We start from the raw sequence: 26,165 nt of genomic DNA, 5'->3' as shown, positions 1-26,165 counted from the left end.
AATCCTCCCCACTCCACCAAGAGTGTCTTTCTGCCGTCCACTTAACCTTCGTAACCTCTTGGTTCATCCCTATGATATCCCCAAACCACCTTCCCTACCCTCTGGCTCCTACCCTTGCAACCGCCCCCGGTGTAAAACCTGTCCTATGCACCCTCCCACCACCACCTACTCCAGTCCTGTAACCCGGAAGGTATACACGATCAAAGGGAGAGCCACGTGTGAAAGCACCCACGTGATTTACCAACTGACCTGCCTGCACTGTGACGCTTTCTATGTGGGAATGACCAGCAAGAAACTGTCCATTCGCGTGAATGGACACAGGCAGACAGTGTTTGTTGGTAATGAGGATCACCCTGTGGCTAAACATGCCTTGATGCACGGCCAGCACATCTTGGCACAGTGTTACACCGTCCGAGTTATCTGGATACTTCCCACCAACACCAACCTATCCGAACTCCGGAGATGGGAACTCGCCCTTCAGTATATCCTCTCTTCTCAATATCCGCCAGGCCTCAGCCTCTGCTAATTTCAAGTTTCCGCCGCTCATACCTTACCTGTCTTTCAACAACTTCTTTGCCTCTGTACTTCCGCCTCGACTGACATCTCTGCCCTTACTCTTTGCCTTTAAATATGTCTGCTTGTGTCTGTGTATGTGCGGATGGATATGTATGTGTGTGTGTGTGTGTGTGTGTGTGTGTGCGCGCGAGTGTACACCTGTCCTTTTTTTTCCCCTAAGGGAAGTCTTTCCGCTCCCGGGATTGGAATGACTCCTTACCCTCTCCCTTAAAACCCACATCCTTTCGCCTTTCCCTCTCCTTCCTGAAGAAGCAACCATCGGTTGCAAAAGCTAGTAATTCTGTGTGTGTGTTTGTGTGTTTTGTTCATGTGCCTGTCTGCCGGCGCTTTCCCGCTTGGTAAGTCTTGGAATCTTTGTTTTTAATATATATATATATATATATATATATATATATATATATATATATATATATATATATATATATATTGTGTGTGTGTGTGTGTGTGTGTGAGAGAGAGAGAGAGAGAGAGAGAGAGAGAGAGAGAGAGAGAGAGAGAGAGTGTGTTTTATTATTTATTTTATATTTGAATAACACATATAGCCCGTAAAGCTTTTATCAACTCTTCTATCTTGCAGAAGAAACTGTGGGAGAACAAAGGCAGGGTACAACCACATATTTTGGACAAGAACAGAGAAAAGGCGTTAGCCAAGATAGCAACAAAGTAAGTAACAGGATAATTTTTATTTCTTGCATAAAATAATATAGAAAATTAATTAGCTTTTAAAACCTGGTAAGTACATAGATATGAAAACATAAATGTCAATTACAATGTCAGATGCTCTGTTGAAGTTGACATAAGTGGCCTTAAGAAATAAAATTGGTGGCCATAAGTGTGGGGAACAATAGGTTTATTGAATATATCTTGGAGACGTAACTATGAGAAATAACTGGATTCCTATAATTAATTATCTAATGGACTCTTGTAAATACAGGCAGAAACATGACTGCGTATGCATAGGCACCACCACCATCACCACTAAATAACAGTTGGTAATGGAATTAAGAATTTTGGAATTGATGGTTCTATTGCTAGGAACTAGTGAGGCGAATGTTGATAAAAAAAAAAAAGGCTGTTTAAGCGAAGTATAAGACTGTTGAAACAAATTCAGGATGATGTGGACTTTTCCATGAAAGCAGCAATTAGAAAACTGTAATATTGTTGTGAGCTATGGTATGGGTTACTGGATGGTGTGCTGCAGGTTGCTATTTCAAACCTGACCACCAGCAATTAGTTGTTACTTAGTATTCATTGTTTCTGGAATTACTTCAAAATACCTTATATTTGTAATGGTTGTATGTTCTGTTACATTCAGTATTTGTATCACTACCAGCTTTCTGGAATATACAATGATTGTATAAATCCCTTCAAGCAGAACAGAACTGAGTTCCTGGACAGGGAGTGCAGCCATTTATACAAACACTGTATATTCCAGAAAGCTGGTATTCAGTAAAATGTTCGATGGGAAATCTGTTATTACTCAGAACAAAATATCTGAACTGAATTTCAGAATAAAACATAAGAGACTGACATTAACTCTCTCCTTTTCTTCTGAGTGTTTACATTGTCAGTAAGGTGCTTCTTCTGCGCTTTCCAAAACACTGCCAAGCTGTGACACCAAAGTATAAATGCCACCTCTAGAGCAGGTAGAGATTCGTGGCAGCATCGTGTCTTGCCGATGTTCTCTGCTCATGCTTCTTGCATTGTCTCTGCAGAAACCAAAATCAAAGCACGCACAGTGGATATTCTTTAGATACTAAATATGTAGAAAACATTTTTACATGAACATCTTTCATCTGATTTCAAGGAAAGGGTGTGGTAACCTGTTATACCACAGGCTGTATGTTGTAGTCAGTAATAAATGTGCTTTCACTGCTAACTGTTTTCCCTTAATCCAAGACCCTACTTTCCTATTTGCACTTGATTGTGGTTTTGCTGTGACATTGTTTGATAGAGATGTCGGGTACTTCAAAACATCTACATCACCATGGCTCCAATTAGGCAATGTAAAGGCCATCACCTACACAGAGGAACTGAAATACAGGCAGTGCATTCAGGAGATAGATAGCATCCAGAACACCAGTGAGTGAGCTGCATCTCAAGTATCTATCAGTCTTTTTCAAAGACATTGTGCAGGATATGACAGAATGGCTGAAAGGATTTGACCGAGTCACCAGATACAGTAGATGGGACAACATGGTGTGTTTGGCAAATGTGTACTTTTATTTGGATGGCACAGCTCAGCACTGGTTCAAAAACAATGAAGAGAAGCTTAATAGCTGGGACAAATTCGAGGCCAAATTGAAGAAACACATTCAGTGACAGCCTGCAGCAAATCTGTTTAGAGGCAGAAAAATTGAAAGATAACACCCAATGTCATGAGGAAATGACACTGTCATACTTACAGAATGTTTTGGCCCTATGCCGCAGTATAAATCTGAATATGATAGAAGCTAACAAAATTTCACACTTCATGAAAAGAGTTGCAGAAGGCAAACACCAAGCTCTTCTCATAAAAGGATGTCACAGTTACAGAGGAATTCATCAAGTGATGCCAGTGAAATGAGAAAATTTAACAGAAAAGAGTCTGATGAAAGACTGCCAAATGTGCTCCCTGTGGCAGTTGTGGAAGACCACTATGAGCTTGTCTCTCTCATACACTAAATAGTTTAGTAATGTTAAACTGATTATACAGGAGATTAGCAGCCATGAGACAACAGAGAGTGTTGAAAAGATGTGTATCAATCTTTGGCACCATTCTCAATCACTAGTCGAGCACACCATGAAGAATGGATTCGGCCAACTCAAACTTATGCTGCAACTGACAAACAACCACCCAGCATTGAACCAACACAGGTGCAACTGACAGGTAAGTCAAGTACAGTGCACCACAGGAAAACAGGCATTTGGAGGACTGGGAACAACACCCAGATATGTTTTCACCTGCAGGATCCCTGGATATGTTGTACACTGCAGCAAAGGAGGGAAGGCAGTTTTCAGTTACTGATATGGCATCAGATGTGAACTATCGCAACAATTTTATTCACACTACTCAGCTGCAAACAATATACAATCAACATGTGTGATGAAGCCCATCACTGTACACTGGACAAGGTTACTTCTCAGCGTGTTGCCATATGGAAGTATGTGTCATTCACCTATCACCCAGCTTCAGGAAAACTTAAGTGAGGTGACATGGAGGTAAAGCTGACACAGATGAAAATCATCCATGGATGACAGTCCCTAATATCTCAGGAAATCTCATTGAAGTTGTCTTTGACAGCTGACCTGCCCAGGCACTAGTTGATTCATGGGTTTCTTTGTGTGTAATGTCAAATGATTATCATTGTCATCTAAACAAGACTATGTTCTGTGATACAAAAGCAGTTGTGCTGAGGGTTGCAAATGGGAAATACATCCAGCTGACAGGAATGTTTATTGCAAGAAGAGCTATCAGTGTCAGAATGCAGCCTTTCAGATTTGTTGTGTTAGCAGAACATAGACAAGATGCTATTATCGGATGGGACTTCTTGCAGAAGTTATAGACTGTGAAAACCGAGCGAGGTGGCGCAGTGGTTAGCACACTGGACTTGCATTCGGGAGGACGACGCTTCAATCCCGTCTCCGGCCATCCTGATTTAGGTTTTCCATGATTTCCCTAAATCGCTTCAGGCAAATGCCGGGATGGTTCCTCTGAAAGGGCACGGCCAATTTCCTTCCCCATCCTTCCCTCACCCGAGCTCGCACTCCGTCTCTAATGACCTCATTGTCGACGGGACGTTAAACACTAATCTCCTCCTCCATAGACTGTGAAAGATCAGAGCTCCTTATTGACAGAGCTATTCCAACAGACACACATAACAAAGATTAGGCTAGGGGATGTTCCCATTGCAGATGCTATCTGGCCATCATCAACGAGATGAGTTCTAGTCATCAGTTGAGATGCTCGGTGCAACTATGGAGTTTTTTTGATTGCAAAAGCTACTCGGGCTCACCAAAGAAATCTACATGCCTGCGATAATCATGGGTATTGTAGATCGTCAAGGAGGACTTTGGATCACTAATTGTCATGAACAGCCACAACTCATCCCTGAAGGTATGTGCTTAGGGACAGCCAAACAAGTCCAGGGGGGCAGCATAGTGTTATCGACAAAGAACCATTCTTTGCTACGACGAGGCATTGCAGTGAAGGAAGCTGCTATCAATCTGGCAATAGTATGTGGCCTGACTGAGGAGTAACGTCGACATGTGATAGCTGTTCTGTGTCAATTTTCAGGTGCTTACAAATCAGGAGTGATACCTGTGAACATTCAGAGAGTCCTTAATCCTCTCCTATGGTCCTTGGGAAGGAGGAGGAGAGCACATAGCACTCCTGCGTTGACTGTCGATGACTGAACAAATTCATGTAGAGAGATGTCTATCTGTTGCCACAAGTTGACTAGCCTGAAGGATCCAACAAGTCGACTATTGAGATGGGCACTGAGGTTTCAGGACTACAACATTATAATGGTATGCAAAAATGGGTGCATACACATGGAGGCCAACTGTTTTTCAAGAAATTCTTTGGCGAATCACAGCAGCATGGATGAAATCCCAGTCATCGCTATGTTAAATGACGTGCTGCTGAGCAGAGGGAAGATCAGCACTGCCGAAAACCATAAAAGCAGGAAGGAGGAGGCACCAACCATAGGAGAATTTCAGTTCATTAGTTAATGGAGCATCATATAAGAGGGTCAGTAATCCAATGGGGTGGTTATGGTTGTTCGCCATCTGACCTCACATAAAGACAGCTATCCTGAAATTTTTCCACAACATTCCCAACATCTGGTCATCTGGGATTTGTGAAAACTCTAGATGAAATCAGACTCAGATATCACTGGTCAGGTCTTTACTGATCCATTAGACAGCATGCCAATGATGGAAACACGTGCTGCAGTTACCTTCGAGGCACTTGGATTTATTCCTCTGGCTGTTATCACTTTGTGATCTCTGTTGAAAGCATCTTCAGACTTTGATTTTGAATACTTGGAGGCCTTTTTTTTGTTTCTTGTGTACTGGTAGATTGTGGTTTTGGGTTTTGTGTCAAAAGACTTAGAGTACCCTTTTAGTCACCACATTCACTTCCATTCATTTGAGGAAACCACAAAATTATGCATATTTTTTTAAAAAATGTTTGTGATTCTTTTCTACTTTACACTAAATTTATTTGTTGAACTGTTTAATGAAAGCTGTTCTTGTAAGTGGTTCTCAGAATTATCTGACACTCTTTTTGCCCAAACTCTCTCTCTCCCCCTACGGGTTTGGGGGTTAGAATAGGCCCGCAGTATTCCTGCCTGTCATAAGAGGCGACTAAAAGGAGTCTCAAACTTTTCGGCCTTATGTGATGGTCCCCTCTTGGGTTTGACCTCCTTTTTTCCAAATTTCCGTTGTTAGTGCATGCCATTTGGGGAAGGACGCCTTACATGGTGTTTTTCTATTGGTCCATCATGCACCATCATCTTGCATGCTACCTATTGTCGTGTGGCGGGATTTACACCCAAAGTCTTCTGGGTTTCCTCCTTCTCGTCTTGTGCGCAATCCCCTTCTTAGCGCCCACGACAACTGTGGACCCTTTCAACACATAAAATCCAGCACGGTAGCCAGTCCGTTGTGGTGGGGTCGTCATGTACCCTCTTGGTGGTAGCCCCCTGACCACGCAGGGATCGCACTACAGATGCCAGAGCTGGTTCCTCCCCATGCATGCCAAGGAGTATGTGCCCATCTTGTCTGGGGCACGAGGACTCCGGGCAATGGGATATCGGCCAGGTACCTGTTGCTTTGGCTGGGTGGCGCCCTTGGGGAGAGCCTTCGTTCAGAGTAGGTGGCATCTGGGCGGATGTGGCGCAATGAAGCGCAATAAATCACACCAAGCTGGTGGTCGCATGGCCACCAGTGTCTCTAAGCGAGGCAGAATTGAATTTGATGCTGCGCAATATGACCCTCAGTCGTTCCCCTCGTTGGCTGCGCCGTGGGAGGGATGCGTATCTAGTGCCAAGCGGGAGCCTTACGTACCACAAAGCCTTGTTTGCATCAGGACTGATGGTGACTCCCTTCTTACAATGAAACCTCTGTTTTTTGTGGAACACCTGGAGGATAAGTTTGGGGAAGTGGCGGGGTTGTCTAAAATGAGGAATGGGTCCATCCTCTTCAAGACGTCCTCCCCAGCCCAGTCACGGGCGTTGCTCTTGTGTGATACTGGGTGACATCCCTGTTACCGTCACTCCCCACAGTAGCTTAAATATGGTCCAGGGGATTATTTACCATCGTGACCTATTGTTACAATCCGACGACGAGCTGAGAGACGACTTGGAACGACGTGGTGTGCATTTTGTCCGTCATGTACATAGAGGAACCAAGACTAACAGGGTGGCCACCGGTGCCTTTATCTTGGCCTTCGAGGGTGCTGTATTGCCCGAGAAGGTCAAGGTAATGGTTTACCGTTGTGACGTCAAGCCATACGTCCCTCCCCCGATGCGGTGCTTCCAGTGCTGGAAGTTTGGGCATATGTCCTCCCGTTGCCCATCCAGCGCCACATGTCGAGATTGCGGACGCCCCTCTCATCCTGATTCTCCATGTGCGCCTCCGCCTGTATGTGTCAACTGTGGGGAGCACCACTCTCCATGCTTGCCGGATTGCCCTGTTCTTCATAAGGAGCTGAAGATAATGGAATTTAAGACCCTGGACCGGCTTACTTATCGAGAGGCAAATCTGAAATTTGAAAGGTAGTATCCTGCTTCCCTTCGAACATCTTATGCTGCAGCCACATTATCGTCGCCCTCGCGAGCGGCAGTTGTTGCCTCATCAGTGCCGCCTTCAGTGGGCCCACGGGGCCGTGCATCTCTGTCTGCCCCCCTAGTGTCTGGGGGCAAGCCTTCCTCTGTTGCCCCCTTAGCAGTTGGGGGCAAACCCTCTTCTGTCGCTCCCCCCATGCTTACTTTGGGAGTGACATCAGCTTCAAAACCGGGGGACTCGATGCCTCCCCCTCCTTCTCCGCCGGCATTGTCTCTGCCGGTTCCTCTCTCGCAGAAGGGGTCCCTCGGGGCTCTCCCTTCCTCCGTTTCTTCTCCTACCCAGCCGGATGTCAGCCAGTGCCTGTAGGTTCCGTCACCTGCTGGTCGTAGGGCTTCTGCGTCGTCATCAGCCTCTGACGCTCCTTCAGAGAAGCTCTCCCAGCCCTCTAACCCAAAGGACAGACGTAAGAAGAAGGAACGGAACGTGTCCAAGAAGAAGGACGTTCCGGCGGTTTCAGTACCACCTGCTGTCAATAGTTCTGGCTCCGGGGAGGAGGTGGAGATCCTCGCCTCTGCCGCGGATCTCGCCCTCACGGAACCCTCGTGGGCCTTTCCTCTGGATGCAGCTGACTCTCCCCCAGTGGCGGCCGTTGGCTCTGAGGCGCCGTGTGCCTCTTAGTCACCTCCGCGCCCTCCCAGTCCCTTCCTGCTTCCATTCTGCAGTGGAATTGCGGCGGTTATTTCCGCCACCTGCCTGAGCTCCGGATACTTCTGAGTGTTTCCCCTGTTATCTGCATTGCTCTTCAGGAAACTCGGTTTCCAGCAATGCGGATCCCCGCCCTTCACGGTTATCAGGGATACTATAAGAACCGTGCTGCCTGTCAACGAGCGTCAGGTGGAGTTTGCCTCTTTGTTCACCACTCTGTCTGTAGCTCTCCCGTACCCCTTCTGACGCCTTTAGAGGCAGTCACTGTCAGGGTTGAGCTCTCGCCGGCTATTACTGTTTGCTCTGTTTACATTCCTCCAGGTGGGGAGCTCCCCCGACATGTCTTGGCTGCGCTGCTGGCTCAACTCCTGCCTCCATTGCTGCTTCTGGGCGATTTCAATGCCCACAACCCTCTATGGGGTGGGACTGTCTTGGCCATTGATCTCTCTCTTTGCAGCCCTGGACTTGTCCTATCCCTCCACTGGAGAGTGCATGCTGACCTGTGTGGTAGTAACCATTTTCCCATCTATTTGTCACTGCCCCAGTGTCATTCTTCTGGCACCTGCCCCGCTGGGCTCTCAACAGGGCTGACTGGCCGGCTTTTACTTTTGCTGCCATCAGTGAGTCTCCCACACAGGGTGACATTGATGAGGTAGTCCATGTCTTGTCCACGTCAATCATTTCTGCGACTGAGGCTGCCATCCCCCGCTCTTCTGATCTCCCTCAGAGGAAGGCTGTACCCTGGTGGTGGCCGGAGATTGCTGAGGCTATTCGCGACCATAGGCGGGCTCTCCAGCGTCATAGGCGGCACCCGTCTCTGGAGACCCTCATCGCCTTTAAGAGGCTCCGTGCCTTGGCCCATCGTCTTATTGCACGGCGTAAGCAGGAGTGCTGGGAGAGGTATGTCTCATCCTTGGGCTCCCGTGTCTCCCCCTCGCTCGTGTGGTCCCAGATCCAGCGGATTTATGGATACCAGACCCCTATGGGTGTCCCTGGGATCTCCCTGGACGGCGCTGTCTGCACAGACGCTGCCGCCATTTCTAACCACCTTGCCGCGCATGTTGCTACGAGCTTTGTGACTTATCCCCCCCCCTCTCCAGGGACTGCCAGAGACACATCCTCACTATCTTTAACCGCATTTGGAGCGAGGGCGTGTTCCCTTCGCAATGGCGAGAGGGTGTTATTGTCCCCATCTTGAATCCCGGTGCGGACCCACTGGCGGTGGACAGCTATCGTCCCATTACCCTCACCAACGTTTTGTGCAAATTGCTCGAATGTATGGTGGGGCGGCGTTTGTGTTGGGTCCTTGAGTTGCGCGGTCTCCTCGCTCCATCCCAGGGTGGATTCCGTTGGGGCCGGTCTGCTGCAGATAATTTGGTGCAGCTGGAATCTGCTATCCGTACGGCCTTTGCCCGACGACAGCATCTCGTTGCTATATTTTTTGATTTGCGGAAGGCATATGACACCACATGGAGGCATCACATCCTTGCTACGTTGCATGAGTGGGGTCTTCGTGGTCAGCTTCCAGCTTTTCTTCAAACCTTTTTATTGCGCTGCTCTTTCCGGGTGCAAGTCGGTGCCGCCTCTAGTTCATCTTATATATAGGAAAATGGGGTCCTGCAGGGCTCAGTGTTGAGCGTCTCCTTATTTCTAGTGGCCATTAATGGTCTGGCTGCAGCTGTGGGGTCGTCGGTGTCTCCTTCTTTGTATGCCGACGACTTCTGCATCTCATTTAGCTCAACGACTACGGGAGTTGCCGAATGCAGGCTGCAAGTAGCCATTCGCAAGGCAGCATCATGGGCTTTGACTGATGGTTTTCAGTTCTCTGAAGCCAAGACTTGAGTTATGCACTTCTGCAGGCATCGGGCGTCCACCCTCATCCTGAACTTCACCTCGACGGCCACCTACTTGAAGAGGTGGACACCAGCCGCTTCTTAGGACTCGTCTTTGATGCACGGCTCACATGGGTTCCTCATATTACTCATCTGAAGCAAAAGTGCTGGTGGCACCACAACACCCTCCACTGCCTGAGCCATGCATCTTGGGGTGCAGATCGCTGCACGCTGTTGCGATTGTACAGAGCCCTTGTGCAGTCCAGGCTTGATTATGGGAGCCTGGCCTGTGGGTCTGCATCACCCTCAGTGTTGACGTTGTTGGACCCGATACACCACTGTGGGGCTCGGCTTGCAACTGGCGCTTTCTGTACGAGCCCCATGGATAGAATACTGATGGAGGCTGGGCTTCCCCTGCTGCGGATTTGCCGCCATCGCCTGCTCGCCGACTATGCTGTCCACGTGCATTGCTCGCCGGGCCATCCCAATCATCGCCTGCTTTTCCCTGCCATGGTCCTCCATCTGCCCGAACGGCGACCTAGGTCTGGGCTTTCCATTGCTGTCCGTGTCCAGTCCCTGCTGTCGGAACTGGGGTCATTCCCTCTTCTGCCTCCCTTCCGGGTCCGTGCACCTACGCCTCCCTGGTGTCTGCTCCGCCCAGACTTGGCACAGCAACCCAAGGACTCAGTTCTGCCTGAGGCCCTCTGTCGATGTTTTCTTGCACTCCACTCCTCATTCTTGGGCTGTGAGACTGTCTACACTGAAGGTTCCCTGGTTGATGGTTGTACTGCCTACGCTTTTGCTCATGCTGCCCATGTAGAACAGCACTCCTTGCCAGCTGGCTGCAGTATTTTTACTGCAGAGCTGGTGGCCATCTTGCACGCTCTTGAGCATATGCGTTCCTGCGCAGGTACGTCCATCGCCATCTGCAGTGACTCCCTGAGCAGCCTCCAGGCTATCGACCGCTGCTATGCCTCTTCTCCTCTGGTATCCGTTATTCAGGAGTCTGTTTCTGCCATTACCCGCTCTGGTCGTTTGGTGGTCTTTGTTTGGAGGCCAGGTCACGTTGGCACCCCGGGGAACGAACGTGTTGACAGGCTGGCCAAAGGGGCGATCGACGCCCCAGCTTTGGAGATCGGCCTCCCGGCTCGTGATCTGCAGTTGGTGTTGCGCAGGTGCTTGGGCTGTGGGATGATGAGTGGCATGGCCTGACATCGCCAAATAAACTGCGGGCTGTTAAGGAGACGACCGATATGTGGCGGTCCTCCCTGTGGGCTTCTCACAGGGACTGTATCGTCCTGTGTTGGCTCCGCATCGGCCATACCTACCTGACGCACGGACATCTTTTGCGTCAGGAGGATCCCCCTCTGTGTCAGTGTGGGTCCCGGCTGACGGTCGCCAACATTTTGTTGGAGTGTCCCCGACTGCGCACCCTGCAGCAGTCTTTTAATCTCCTGGGCACGTTGCCTTTGGTTTTATGCAACGATGCCTCCATGGCTGACGACGTTTTAAATTTTATCTGTGGTAGTCCTTTTTATGGTTCCATTTAGGGAGGTCCTGCACCTTTCCCTTTCTGTGTCTCTTGTCCTCGAGTCTCATAATTGGTTGCAGATTTTAGTGTGTAGTCGGATGGTTGACTCTTTCCCTTTTTTTTGTTCTCATGGTCAGTCAACCAGTCTCCAGCCGTCTTCTTTTCTTCTGTTTCTTGCTGTCTGGTGTTCATCTGTACTCTCCTTGTCTGTAGTGTTCGTTGCCGCATTTGTGTTCTTTCAGTGACTGTGGGGGAGTCTCCTTCCCCTTGGGGTTTTACCTGCTCTGCAGATTTTCGTCTCACCTGTTTTTGGAATGGGGGACTAATGACCTTAGCTGTTTAGTCTCCCTTAAACATCCCAACAACCACCAACTCTCTCTCAGAAGTTGCCATTTGTGTTTCTGCTGCATACAAAACCGCTGCGTTCAACATCATCATAGAACAATGTTTCCTTTTGTTCTGTGAAAGGCATTTTTGTTGTTGATTGCTAAAATTTGCATATTCTTTTTTGAAGTGCATCTGCTCTTTCATTGGTGTTCAGTTTTTGGTCTGGTGTGGTTCCAGGTGTTCCCTCTGTGGTCCACTTCTGCTAGAAAAGTTCTTAGACATTCCCTCTTCAGTCCAGTGCACCAGGCCAGGTGCAGGTGCAACAGACTGAAGACATAACACCAGCACTTGACTTGGTGCACCAAATCAAAGAGGGAATAACTGAGAACACTGCTTGTGGGAGCAGACTGCAGACAGAACGCCTGGAACTGACCATGGGAGGGGCAGGCCATTGATGTAATTACTGGACCCATTACACTTGATGAGCAGTCTCTGGTAGCACCTAATGAAGATAATGACTCACATTGTCCAAATGGCATGCATGAACAATGCTGGTGCGTGGCAGAATACAAGACACCTAAAGATGTCAAAGCTAGTCAGTTAACTGCGGTACCTTTAAATTTGTTTCCCATTCTTATTGGGCTAAACAGTTTTTGTTTTTCTGTTTGATTTGGACAGTATTTTCAAGAATGCAACTGTAAGGCAGTTGGGGGGAGATCATTACCTTGTCAAACACCTTTTTTGTGTTCTTCTTTTCTGTAAACTGTGAAATTTTGTTGCAGAGATACATATTCAATTGAATGAAATTAAGTAAACAAATAAAAAAGTAATAAAAATCTTTTACAATTGTAATGGTGCTACTCTTTAAAATTATGTCTTTGTGGTAGTTTGCCTTATTTGCAATATGCATAGAAGCCTGCTCCAGCAGAAATAGCATATAAATCATAACATCTGAAATTGACACTAAGAAGGAAATGTGGGTTTTTGAAGTATTACCCAAGACTATAGAAAATTTACTTGGTATTCTTCTACCAATTAATTGTGTGACATTATAAGGATTCACAGGACTCAACCTTCAAAAATAAATAAATCTATCATTTTTTGTTTTTACAGAATAGTATCTTCCGTACTTTTAGAACCAGGTATAGTTTCAGAATACTTTATGTAGAGTAAGGTTTGCCTTTATACCCAATAGCATTTCATCCCTTATATCAAAATCTGTATAAATGGTTTGGTGTCAGTGTGTATTGTAATGGAGAATGTATTTTTTAATCTACCTAATTAATGAAAAATGACCAAACTTCAGTTGAGAATTTTTATTTGAATTAATACTATATTGTTCACAGAGGGGTGGTGCAGTTGTTTAATGCAGTGCGACAACATCAGAAAAAGCTGGATGAGCAGTTTAGAGAAGTCAAGCATTCTGAAGTTAAAAAAGATAAAATTATGAAGTCTGTTGATAAAAAGGCCTTCTTAGATGTGCTAATGGGGAAAGGCAGTTCAGCCAAATTTGAAGCTGATATGAAGGTAAGCATGTTTTGTATGTTCAAGTGTCACTGTAATACAGGGTGTCCCAAAATAATGTATACACTCTTTGAACCTGAACATCTCTTTAATGAAAGGGATTAGAAATACAATTTGAGTTGTGTTAGGCGCCTCATGGTCTGACTTAAGGTGGTAAATGTTCAAACTTGTGTCCGTCCATCACAATACACCATCGACGATTCACGACTGAGCGACATGCCAACTTTATTGTTTCCAACAGAATAGCATCACAGACTTTTCTGTGCGAGTACACCACAGAAAGAAGTCTAGAGGAGTTAATCTGGAGATCAAGTGGGATACTCTACATTCTCTCTTTGTCCTATCCATCTGACAGGGAATGTATGATGGAGAAATGCCGTCACATACAGGTGAAAGTGAGGTGGCACCCCATCCTGTTGATAGTAATAATCTTCATTTCCAAAGACAACACTAAGACCAGGAGTTACCATTTCCGAGTACGAGTCACCCGTGGCAGTGTTTTCAAAGAAGTACGGCCCGATTAACTCTAGACGACAGACCACACCAGACTGTTACTCCTGGTAGATTGTCATGCCTTTGCTCAGTTACATATGGATTCTCCATGGCCCAGTACACGCAATTTGGCAGTTAATTGTTCCATAAGATTTAAATGTCGCTTTATCTGAGCAAAGAATTTGATCTTGGAAATGTTGCTGTTCTTCACGGCTGTTAATGAACCACTCACAAAATTTGATTCACCTCTCAGGATCATCGTCGTTAAGAGCATAGAGAAGTCTTGGAATGTGAGGCTTAAAGTTCCGAGACCACAAAATTCTATGAACACTGATTTTGCAGTTCCCAGTCTCATAAGAACTTTGCCTCACAGATTTCTTTGGGAATCGTGTGTATGCCTAGATTACTGCATCAACACTCCCATTGTCTGTTGACCTTCCCTTTCATCTGCTATGTCTCTTCTTCATATTGTGCACCATTCCTTCGACTTCAAACTTATCTCTGATTCTTGTAATTGTTACTCTTGTCAGTGATGGTGTCCCAAATTCAACTCTCCAATGTCAGCGTACCGCATGTACATTCTCTGTTTTCCTCTTTAGCACCCATTTCTGTTGTTCAAACGATAACTCCATGTTTGCTAACAACCCTGAAACAAAAGAAAGCATTGTTATGTTTTTTACCCCCTTCTAGATTATTACCCATAAAAATTATTATCCAAATGGGACGGAAATCAGTAGATGTTATGTACACTTACAAACAAATAAGGTCGTCAGATCTCTCCCCCAACTGAGAACATTTGAAGCATTATGGCCAAGGGCCTCCAACCAGCTTGGATTTTGACAATCTAACATGCCAATTGAACAGTATTTGGCATGATATCCCTCAGTAGGCTATCCAACAATGCTGTCATCAGTGCCAAGCAGAATAAGAGTTTACATAAGTGCCAGAGGTGGAGCAACACATTATTGATTCTCAGGTTGTGAACTTCTTTGTCTTGAATAAATCATCCAATTTTTCTGAAATTATAATCATTTGCTTGTCTGCAAGTGTACCTTACATCTACCAAATTCCTTCCTATTCAGATAATTCCTTCATGGTGTGTTGTAGGTGCCAGACTAATGTTTTAGCCACTACTCATATACCTTGTTGATCTGAAACTAGAAAAATTAAGCTGCAATTGCTCTGAAGTGAGGAGAAACTTTGGATAAGACCACTTTTGTAGTGTCTTACTTGTTGAATTATCGATAATCAGTAAAATATTTTGATTCTACATAGAATCTACTACTAGTTGATGAAAATCGTCTAGACAGTCGTGTGTTTATCATGATGGCAGTGAAATGGAAGGTGATAAGGAGGATAAAATACTAACTTTTCTCTTCCAAAATGATCTTACCAAGGAAAAGACAACAAAGTTCATATTTTCAACCATCACAAAGATGTGGAAAAGACAAAAACAGGAATAAATGATTCTCAGGACTGAACAACAACTGAAAAATGCTTCGTAGAGGAACATCTGCTACACTTGATGGTATACCAATTACAGTCAGTGTTGAACTTGCTCATTTCTATAAACAGACTTTTATAGGTCAATGGAACATCCATTATGATTTTAAAAAGACTCAACTCATTGAAGTCTTTAAGAAGGCTCGCATGGCAAGTGCACTGAACTACAGACCTACTTTGTTGATGTCAATTTGCAGTAGAATAATGGAACATATTTAGTGCTTTGTGTCAATACTTCCTTGGCAACTGAAAAATTTCTTTCTTCAAATCAATATAGGTTCTTCAGACACAGATTGTTTGAAAATGGCTTGCGCCGTTCGCTCACAAAATCCAGAAGTTTATAGAAACTAGAGCCCATGTTATGCTGTGTTTCTTGATTTGAGGACACACTTCTTTCTTCTATACTGATGCTATTCTCAAAATATGTCAGCTGTGTGTACTACTTGATTAATCTGCTGTTCACAGTTGTATTCATACGAGGATTTTGTGGAGTATTACCCAGGGCATGGACTGAAGCACAAAAGATTAGCTACGTTTCAGGTTATATCCAAGGTTATGGTGCATTATGGGCCATGGATATGATGGATAAATGCAAGGCTTATGAGAAGTTTGAGAAGGCGTTTCTTGCTAAATATTGGTCCCATGGCATGCAAGAACGAATAAGGTAAGAAGTATTTAACCTGGAACCTTTCTGTGCAAAATCTGTAAGTCTACGGTGATACTTTGAGAAGTATTTAAACAAAGCTAATTTAAACAAAGCTAGATACTGGGATGAGCCTATAACACATAAGGATATTTTGTGGATTTTGAAGGCGAAACTTCTGGCTGAGAAGCAAGAAAAATTAATACATGCATCAGAGGAGAATTTAGAAGAATTTATGTCAGTCTTGGACTCCACTGACTTGATCCGAGAATATATTAAGGCAAGAGCAGGTAGAAATGGCTCGTACTCGAAGGCAAATAATGCCTATGGCAGCCGTGTGAGCAATCAGCTAATTCAAGAAACAAATGCGAGTTGTGTGCCGCAGCATTTTAATAATTATGGCCAACATCGTAACCAGTGTAGTGTCAATGCGAATAATGTCTGTTATGGCAAAAACAGACAGAATAGACATGATAGACAATACAATCCAGGATATAATGTAAATCCAAACACTAAAACTGGCAAAACAATTACGACAGACGCAGCTTTCTGTGCCAATGAATAATGACTGGAGACAACAGACACCAGTTATTAGAGAAGTGAGAGAGGGTGTGATTCATGCAAAGGAATCGCGCTCGGAAAACTAATTCCGACTGAATCGTGCCCCGGAGGAGTAGTTGAGGAAAGGTATAGGGGCTATGGACAGAAAGTTTGTATGAGAGATATAATGAAGGAAAGTTAATAGAAGAGGAGTTTTGTGCTGAGACAGCCACATGTACCGAAGAATACTTATCCGTACCCACATCTGCATTAAAGTTGTAATAGAGAGTATTCCAGCAACAGTAGTTTTGGATACGGGTGCATTGGTAAATGGAGTATCTATGAATATATTTAATAAATTAATGAAGAAGACCCAGTTACTGACTTTTCCTGCACAACACTGCAAGATACTAGGAGCGTTTGGCATGCGATCCCAACCTGTGAGGTTGCAGGCGATGCTAAAACTGAATCTAGGAAATGCAGCGATAACATGCATGTTCCTAGTAATTGATAAATTAATAGTCAGCTGTGTGTTTGGCTTAGAGACTATTTGGGAGAAGGACGCAAAATTAGACTACTCTACCAGGAAGGTAAATTTTTGGATCGATGGGGCCCTAGCCCAGATAGGCTTTCTAAGGAAAGAGGGAAAACATGGAAGATATTACCGATGGGCAAAGTTACAATTAATAATAAAAGAGCACTGCCAATTCAAGACAAGTCCGATTAGAGTAATGCAAGTAAATAGAAGTGTCCGAGTAGATACAGCAGAGCTCAAGTGAGCCAGAGCACCTTAAAAAAGAGCAAAGGACACAATTGTCTGCTCTATTATGCAAGTATACGAGAGTATTCAAGAGCAGCCAGGCATCGTCAAGGGTTTACAAGTCATCTAAACATCAAGCTAAACAGAACATGCTGCTATAGTTTCTATCCCGTTCCTTGGAAACAATGCAAAGCAGTGGACTAAGAAATACAGAGGATGTTAGACTGGAATATGACTGAAGCTTCAAACAGTCCCTACTGCACTCCGCTTCTTGTTGTGCCAAAACCAGGTTGAAAAGTATGTCTAGTGTTTGATGTACACGTAATTAACACAATTATTGTACCAGCATGCACTCATTCAGAAAATGTAGATGAGCTGATTCAAAAGTTCAGTGGAGTGAAGTATTTTACAACAATTGATTTTCGTGCTTCATACTGACAGTCACGTTAAATGAAGATTCAAGAAAGTATACTGAATTTGTATACAGTGGCAAGAGTTACCAATTCAAGGTTCTTCCATTTGGTTTGAATATCAACGCAGGCGTATTCATATCCACATTGGATGCAGCATTAGGACCTGAACTAAGGAGTCAGTTTACATTATTTGTTGATGACATCCTGATAGCTACATATACCTGGGAAGAACATGTGAATATACTGATATGAGTATGAGAGAGATTTTGTAGAGTGGGAATAACAGTGAACCTACAAAAGTCACATTTCTGCCTGGAGAAAATAAAATTCTTAGGACATTTAATAAATTCAAGAGGTATTTTACCCGATGAAATTAAGATCAGTGCATAAAAAATTTTCCTGTTCCTAGAACAAAAAGGCTGTTAAAAGGATTCCTAGTTTTTGTATCATTTTTTCATTGGAGATTAGTTGATGAATTCTAGGCCATTATTAAATATGTTAAGGAACAATGTGTATTGGCAGTGGACTGAAGAATGTCAACAAGCATTCAAAGCAATCAAGCAACCTTTGTCCAATGTGAAGATTATATATTATCGTGATGTGTCAGTTGAATTTGGATTAATGACTGATGCTTCATCTGTTGGTTTGGGTGTAGGGTTGTTCCAGATTCAAATTATAAATGGCAAGCCCACCTTTTGCCCAATAGCTTTGGCTGGTGGGACACTATCAAGTTGCGAGAAATCTTATACTACAACAGTACAAGAGGCTTTTGCAGTAGTGTGAGCATTCAAAAAGTTCATTATTATTTATATGGAGCAAGAACCACTGTATATTATGACCATCAAGCTCTTAGCTTTTTACAAACCAGTAAGCTATTACATGCGAGATTAGCAAGATGCACAGCTGCTCTTCAGGAATACCAATTTAGTATTGTGTATATATATATCCGAGAAAAGGAGACTATCATAGCAGATGCGTTATCCTGTCTTCCAGAAAAATTAGAAGAAGGCATCATGTCGGTTGAAAATGAAGACGAGTTTCCAGTATTACTGACGAAAAACAAGGTAAACTGAAGATACTATTTAGAGTTATGTGGAGATATGACGAGACTCCAACAAAGTGATCCAAGGTGGATAAACATTAGACATAAATTAGAAGATCCACAAGTAGATAAAATAAGCCAGTACTATCAGGTAGTGAATGATGTACTATTTCATTGCCGGAGCAATATGAATCAGAACTGATGTGTGTGTATACCCAAAGAATATGAGGAAACGTTATTAACGAATACTCACAACACTTTGGGACATTTTGGTGTCAGGAAATGAGCAAACAAAGTGCGAATGTACTGTTACTTTGCAGATTTATGTTGGAAAGTATGGAGGGTTCTGAGAAAATGTGTTATGTGTCAGAAAACAAAACCGAACGACACAGGTAGTAAAGGCCTCTTACATTCGATCGTTCCTGAAAAACCGCTAGCTATTTTATCAGTCAATATCGGTGGATGGTTACCGAGGGCTAAAGGAGGCTATAAATATATTGTAGCTTTCTTGGATGTATTTAGCAAACATTTAACAGTCTATTGAATGAAAACTACTACAGCAGCATCAATTCTGAATCGTCGCGTTGGGAAGCCGAATGCAGTTTTATCCGACAATGCTACAAATTTTACCGGATATACGTGGAGGCACACATTAGCCCTAGCAAATATAACACAAATCTTGATTTACAAATATAATCAGGGCACGAACCTGACTGAGAGGGTTTTTCGTGAATTGAACAGATTTATGTGAACTTATTGCCATGTGAAACAAACAAGATACCTTTGAGAAAATCTTGAACAGTTTGCCTCATATGACCACAAACTTTACACCACCTGAACTAGTTCCAAAATTAAAGTATTTGTTTCCTGTAGAGATGAAGCTGCAGTCTCCTCTACACAAGGAATTTCACAGCTTTCTGGAACTCCACTCCTAATTGTTCTTCTACCTCCTTAACATATTCCTTAATATTCTCTGAAATTGGTAAGCCTACAGTAAGCCATTTGCTTACTGCTTCTTTTATGCTTTTGTCTACACATTGCATCACTTGCTGTTCTTTAGAGGATGCCCATTTATCCATTTTAATTTGTGATCGAGTCTTGACCGTAAGCTAATTAGACCTAAACGCTTTTACAAGCCTAATTATACTACTTTACATAAAAAATTCTCCTGAAAAGAATGCACAGAATAGTTGCCTAAGACTACTTCTGAAGAAAATACAGAAATGAACTGAAAATATGGCACAGTTCTACAGTGTACAGGTTGAGCCTATTCAGATCATAGCTCCAGATTCAGACAAGAATGTTGATAGTTGTGTGTGCTTGCCTTATACAGCTTGCAGCGATGTGAATTTCTGCAGTGGGGATTCAAACTGAGCAGCTCAAACGACCAGACTCCACCAATATTAATTATTGTACGTGAAACACACACACACACACACACACACACACACAATATATGGATTAGTAATGCATATAATAGTGAAATATAATATATACAACAATTTCTAATTGTTGGACATCCTGTACTCAGATGCCAAAGTAATATATTATAATTTTTTAATTGAAATATTCTTTATTTATTTATTATTAGTAGTAAATACTCTTTAAGTGTGCTTTTATTTTAGTTATTGGTTTAGCTTAATTCCATATTTTCTTTTATCTTCATTCTCCTAAAAACCTGGAAAATATAAATAATTCATTTTAAATACCACACGAGATCAAGAGATGTATTCCGCAGTGTCAATCTTGTGGAAATTCCTTGTCATTATCTGCTTCACCTGGAATGTCTGAAACCTTTATTCACTATGCAGATCGTTTGATACAACTGAGTGCTATGTTGTTCAGTGAGTCTGGATGATAAGTCCAGCAATATAGCAAGTTAAAGTTTAGTAATTTGGAGATAATCTCTCAATGAATTATGACCGTGGAAAATCCAGGTTCGCACTATCGTACCAAACATCACCTCCGAGCGATCTGCGTCTCATAATACCTGTATCATAATAATTAACTAATTTTGGTATGGATATATACACACCTTGAATACCTGATGTTAGTTATTGGATTTTTTTGTGCAGAAAACTATTTGAACATTTACTATATACTGTAACGGCATCTCACAACAATACAATCTCTCTACTTCTCACACATGTCTGATCTCTCCATTTCCTTCACAAAGAGCCCATAAAACAAAATCTATGACTTGGTAAGACACAGTTGCGTTCGTAGCTCGGAACGTGTGACTCTCACAGTCAGTATATGCTGTTCACCACAATATAAATTTGTCCCACCCAAGTTAGAGTTTTGCACACATTGTTACACCATAATGTGTTTCTTCTTTATATAATTGTTATCCATTAAGTTATCTTATTGTGACAACTGAAAATTTGCCGTTGACTTGGGATTCAAACCTGAATGTCTACTGATTGCAAGGATTTGCAAGTACCAATTAGACAACCATTGTAAGCTGCAAGACTTAACTGCATTTCCAAAGTTATTGATATTTAAACTGCAATTACAGGTTCTCTTTTTGGTTGTGTGAGAATGATACCACTGGGAGAATGCATGGGGTGGGGGAGGGTGGGCTGCACCACAGACTGAAGGACGTAAATATCCACAGAATTACTGATACTCAGGGTCTGTGGCACTGTCTTGCCCTTCCATCCATTCACCCAGCCTCATGTTATTCGAGCTGATAGGAACAAAACATTGTGAAAACTGTCCTTGAGAAAATAAACTTTGTTGTTTCATTATATTTCTTTCTCTTTTCCCTGTTCTGAGAGGGAAAATTCCTATGTTGCAGTTTGAATCCTTTGATCTTTATTAACGTGCCCTTATTGCTCTTCTTTGTTCTTTTCTCCAACTGGAATAATTATTATACACTATGTAATCTAAAGTATCGGACAACCCCAAAAACAGATGTTTTCATATTAGGTGCATTGTGCTGCCACCTACTGCCAAGTACTCCATATCAGTGACCTCAGTAGTCATTAGACATCGCAAAAGAGCAGAATGGGATGCTCTGCGGAGCTCATGGACTTCAAACGTGGTCAGCTGATTGGATGTCATTTGTGTCGTACGTCTGTACGCGAGATTTCCACACTCCTAAGCATCCTTAAGTCCACTGTTTCTGTTGTGATAGTGAAGTGGAAACTTGAAGGGACATGTACAGCACAAAAGCGTACAGGTCGACCTCGTCTGTTGACTGACCGAAACCACTGACAGCTGAAGAGGGTCATAATGTGTAATAGGCAGACATCTATCCAGACCATCACACAGGAATTCCAAACTGCATCAGGATCCACTGCAAGTACTATGACAGTTAGGTGGGAGGTGAGAAACCATGGATTTCATGGCCGAGCAGCTGCTCATAAAGCACACATCACGCGGGAAAATGCCAACTGATGCCTCACTTGGTGTAAGGAACGTAAACATTGGACAATTGAACAGTGGAAAAATGTTATGCTGAGTGACAAATCACGGTACACAATGAGGCGATCCGATGGCAGGGTGTGGGTACGACGAATGCCCAGTGAACGTCATCTGCCAGCATGTGTAGTGCCAATAGTAAACTTCTGAGGCGGTGGTGTTATGGTGTAGAGATGGGTAGTTCACGAACTAACAGGTCCAAAGAAACGGTTCACCAAAATGAACAGAATGAGCATGGAACGAATTCTAAGGTAAGGCCTTTCATTGTTCAATTCGGTCATGGCTTTGGCTTTCTACTTATAGTTCCCAGGAACGGGAAACAGTCAGTCTTGTTCCTGCAATGACATGTTGAGCGGTCTCATTCCAGCCTCGGTCCCGTTCCCGTCTGTCTCAGTCTCGGCTCTCTACTTATAGTTCCTGGGAACAGGAAATGGTCGATATCGTTCCTGAATGGCATGTCAACCGGTCTCGTTCCAGCCTCGGTCCCGTTCCCATCTGTCTTGGTCTTGCTCGGCCATACTTGTCCATCTTTGCGTGGCCACTAGTCGCAGTTCCACTGCAGATTTTTCATAGTTAGTTCAGTGTTGAGTAGTTGTTGTTCGTTTCATTAGCTTTGCACGCCCATTCTAGATCTGTTTCAAATCTTTTCTGAACTCTGGTTCTTTTCGTATTCTATTCAGTGTCCATGACTGGTAATTAAAATGATTATGTGAATTACGTAAAAATTACGTGGTATGTAATACATATATCTTTTCAGGTAACAAAGCAGCATATCAGTTTACTTCACTATTTCGATAAAGAGCAGAAGAAATACTTGTAAAAAGGCAAGATTTTTGGTGATTACACATGCAAAGGACATCGTCACGGCACACATGAGTGACCATTTTCCATCTTTTTTTTTGACCCAAGGTACAAAAGTATGTTCATTGTTATGGAAGGCAGACCAACTCACAACCAAATGAAGCCCACGGTCCGTAATTGAGTGTATGGTATTACTTTTTGCAAAGAGAATATGGTAACTCCTACAATATTATTTCAGTGGTATGGGGTGGCACACAAAAAAGACCCCGAGTACTAGACTGCTCATTGTCGCTTACCAGTCATCGTCTATTGTTTGGAAGCAGTTGTTTGCATTAGCTTATTTGTTATTTCTTCACTGCCTAATTATTACATGTTCATCTATTCTGCTCGTAGCTGTCAACAAATAGTGCATAATTGGCAAGCAGTCAGTACTCGGGACAGGATTTTTCGTGCGCCTCCTTATATTATTTCACTGCGATCAGCCATATAATGCTACAGTTGGCTAAATGAGATGTTTTGCAGAATCACGAAAATTACTCTGTACTCTAGGGGGTAGGCAAGTGCCCACTCTTAGCGCCTTCTATTTTCAGCCACCTATGCTACTAATTTTCAATTTTTTCATAAGAACCATATACCAAGCACAATGCATGGTGAACGATTAAAAATGAATGAGTCCCAGAAAAGAGCGATCACCAGTGAAGTAGTTCCCAAGGATGAACGACTTTGTCCATCTCTGTTATGGTGAGGTCATGTTTTTCATGGACGGGGTTTGCACCCCTTGTTGTTTTGCATGGCACTATCACAGCACAGGCATAGATTAATGTTTTAAGCACCTTCTTGCTCCCACTGTTGAAGAGCAATTCGGGGATGGCGATTGCATCTTCCAACACATTTGAGCACCTGTTCATAATGCACGACTTGTGGTAGAGTGGTTACACAACAACAACATACCTGTAATGGACTGGCCTGCAGAGTCCTGAATCCTATAGAACACCTTTGGGATGTTTCGGAACGCCGACATTGTGCCAGGCCTCACTGACTGACATCAATACCTCTTCTCAGTGCAGCACTGCGTGAAGAATGGGCTGTCATTCCCCAAGAAACCTTCCAGCACTTGATTGAACATATGCCTGTGAGAGTGGAAGTTGTCATCCAGGCTAAGGGTGGGCCAACACCATATTAAATTCTAGCATTACCAATGGAGTGTGCCACGAACTTATAAGTCTTTTTCAGCCAGGTGTCCAGATACTTTTGCTCACATAGTGTACCTGATTCATAACTCACATTCCACAAGAAGATTTATCATCACTGAGTTTAACTTGAACAGTGTCCTATCTGAATATTAACAACCTTAATGATTCCATGATCAATAAACATTAATTTGTAAGTCAGTTTTTGTTACAATATTGACCTTTCACACTGGGTGTAGTGATGGGTCATTAAGAATGCAGGTGCATTATGTATTCTGCACACACACACACACACACACACAGAGAGAGAGAGAGAGAGAGAGAGAGAGAGAGAGAGAGAGAGAGAATGCTTTGTGGTTGCACCAGTGAGCGGTCTTTCTTTGTCCCCCAGCACAGACTTGAGCTGTCACCTACTTTGGCAACTGGCCACACTACGGTGCTGTGGCATTGGGCCACTGTTTCTGCTTCTGAGTCTCCTTAGAATAATGTATATGCTCAGAAGATTATCGCTGTCACTGGGTAACATATTATTTGATGTGTATGCTGTATGCCACCCATAACAAACATTACGATACCTAAGTATCTTCACCATACCAAAAATAACATGAAAATCAATGCTAAATCTTTTCTGCACACACTGAAGTGCACTCTGCAGACAGATTCTGCGCAATGGCTGTCGCACACCACCCCTTGTTACTGTGCTTCATCCTGCCAATGACCTTTTTATATGCGCACCAATCTACTTAGTGGGCAACAGATTATTCTCAGCCAATTATATGTAGTAATTCTGAGACAATGGACATAGAGCAAAACATCTAGAGGGAATTCTACGGTATTTATCAGTGAGTCCTCGTTATGGTTCAGGGGCATACTAACTAAAGTGTAGCCCAGCAACCTCTATGAGGGCAGCCTTCTAAGTCTTTACAAAAACAATGAAAAGAAGATATTTTAGTGGTAAGAAAGTTTGCCTTCAAAATTTATACACTTTAGCATGTGTATGAATCAATTTTGGAATCATTTTGATGTTGGTACATAAAAGACAACATGAGAATTTACCAATTTCCTGAGGCAATGAAAATTGCCGACCACACCATTTTTGTTTGACATAAGGAAACAAAAAAAGTTTTAAGTGATGATTTGAGCATTGACGGATTAATTTGATATTTTTGAATGATCAAATAACTAATTGTTTGTTGGGCTGTATGAAAAATGGCATTGTTAAGATAATGATTAAAAAAAATGATTTCGTGAGTTACTTGAGACCGCGAAATTGTTGTGTATACGATTCAGCATTAACTGTTCTTCGGTCTTCTAAAGCAGTGGTGACAGTGTCCTGTTTAAAAAAAGAAAAAAGAGAGCATTTCCCTGGAACTGCTTTAGCTAGTTTTGATTCACACCCAGACCGTTTTTGGCTCCTAGGAATATACTTGAGATTTGTCTGCTGTTATGATGCTGTATATAAGGTGTTTGCATTTCCTCAGTCGAATTTTTCAGCATTTCCTTCCCCCAGTTGACATGAGCCAGCTTTTGAGCTTTTTCACAGGTAAATGATCAGGTAAAATTTGAATGTTGTGCAGTCAGCGATATGCCTAAGAATGGCTGTGTATTTATTTTAAAGCTTGCCATAAACAAAGTACTTGGCCAGTTTCTGAGCTACCATTGTTTTAACAATGACAAATAACAAATTTAAAATAGTAATAATATCACACTTCCTAGGGCTATCTATTGATTATTTTATAGCACTAACCTGGCGCATTTATGTTGCTGCGACTTACCTTACAGTTATACATAATTGCCACAGTTACTGCGATCCTAGTAATGTTACCCTTTTATAGGGCTTGACTGTGAACATGCATGTAATGGGTTGAGCAATCAGACTCTGAATTTTTTTTCCTAACATAGCCTCAAATTAAAAAGAATGATCTGAAGCAATAATAGGATTCAAACCAATCTTCCTCAGCTATAGTAATTTTATGTGGCAATATAAACACAAACAGTCTCCAACTCGTATTGAACAGATGATTTCTAAACAAGTCGTAATAATTTTAGCACTTCAAGAATGAATACTGAACTTTAAATTACCTCAATT

At 43.0% G+C, this 26,165-nt stretch overlaps 1 protein-coding gene across 3 annotated transcripts in view; it reads left to right on the top strand.

Annotated features, from left to right (window-relative positions):
- LOC126358757 (RRP15-like protein) overlaps positions 1–26,165 on the top strand; it is a 79,707-nt gene that overhangs the window by 23,330 nt on the left and 30,212 nt on the right. For all 3 annotated transcript variants that reach the window (XR_007566226.1, XM_050007575.1, XM_050007576.1), the window contains exons 3-4: positions 1,154–1,239; positions 13,089–13,269. Coding sequence is in view for 2 of the 3 variants with exons in the window: in XM_050007575.1 (XP_049863532.1) it covers positions 1,154–1,239; positions 13,089–13,269 (267 nt within the window). In the remaining variant the exon portion in view is untranslated. The remainder of the gene's footprint in view (positions 1–1,153; positions 1,240–13,088; positions 13,270–26,165) is intronic.

The sequence above is a fragment of the Schistocerca gregaria genome, chromosome 1 (assembly GCF_023897955.1).
Source record: "Schistocerca gregaria isolate iqSchGreg1 chromosome 1, iqSchGreg1.2, whole genome shotgun sequence".
Classification (NCBI taxonomy): Eukaryota; Metazoa; Arthropoda; class Insecta; order Orthoptera; family Acrididae; genus Schistocerca; species Schistocerca gregaria.
The sequence above is the reverse complement of the archived record's forward strand: the minus strand, read 5'-3'. Positions and strand labels throughout refer to the sequence as shown.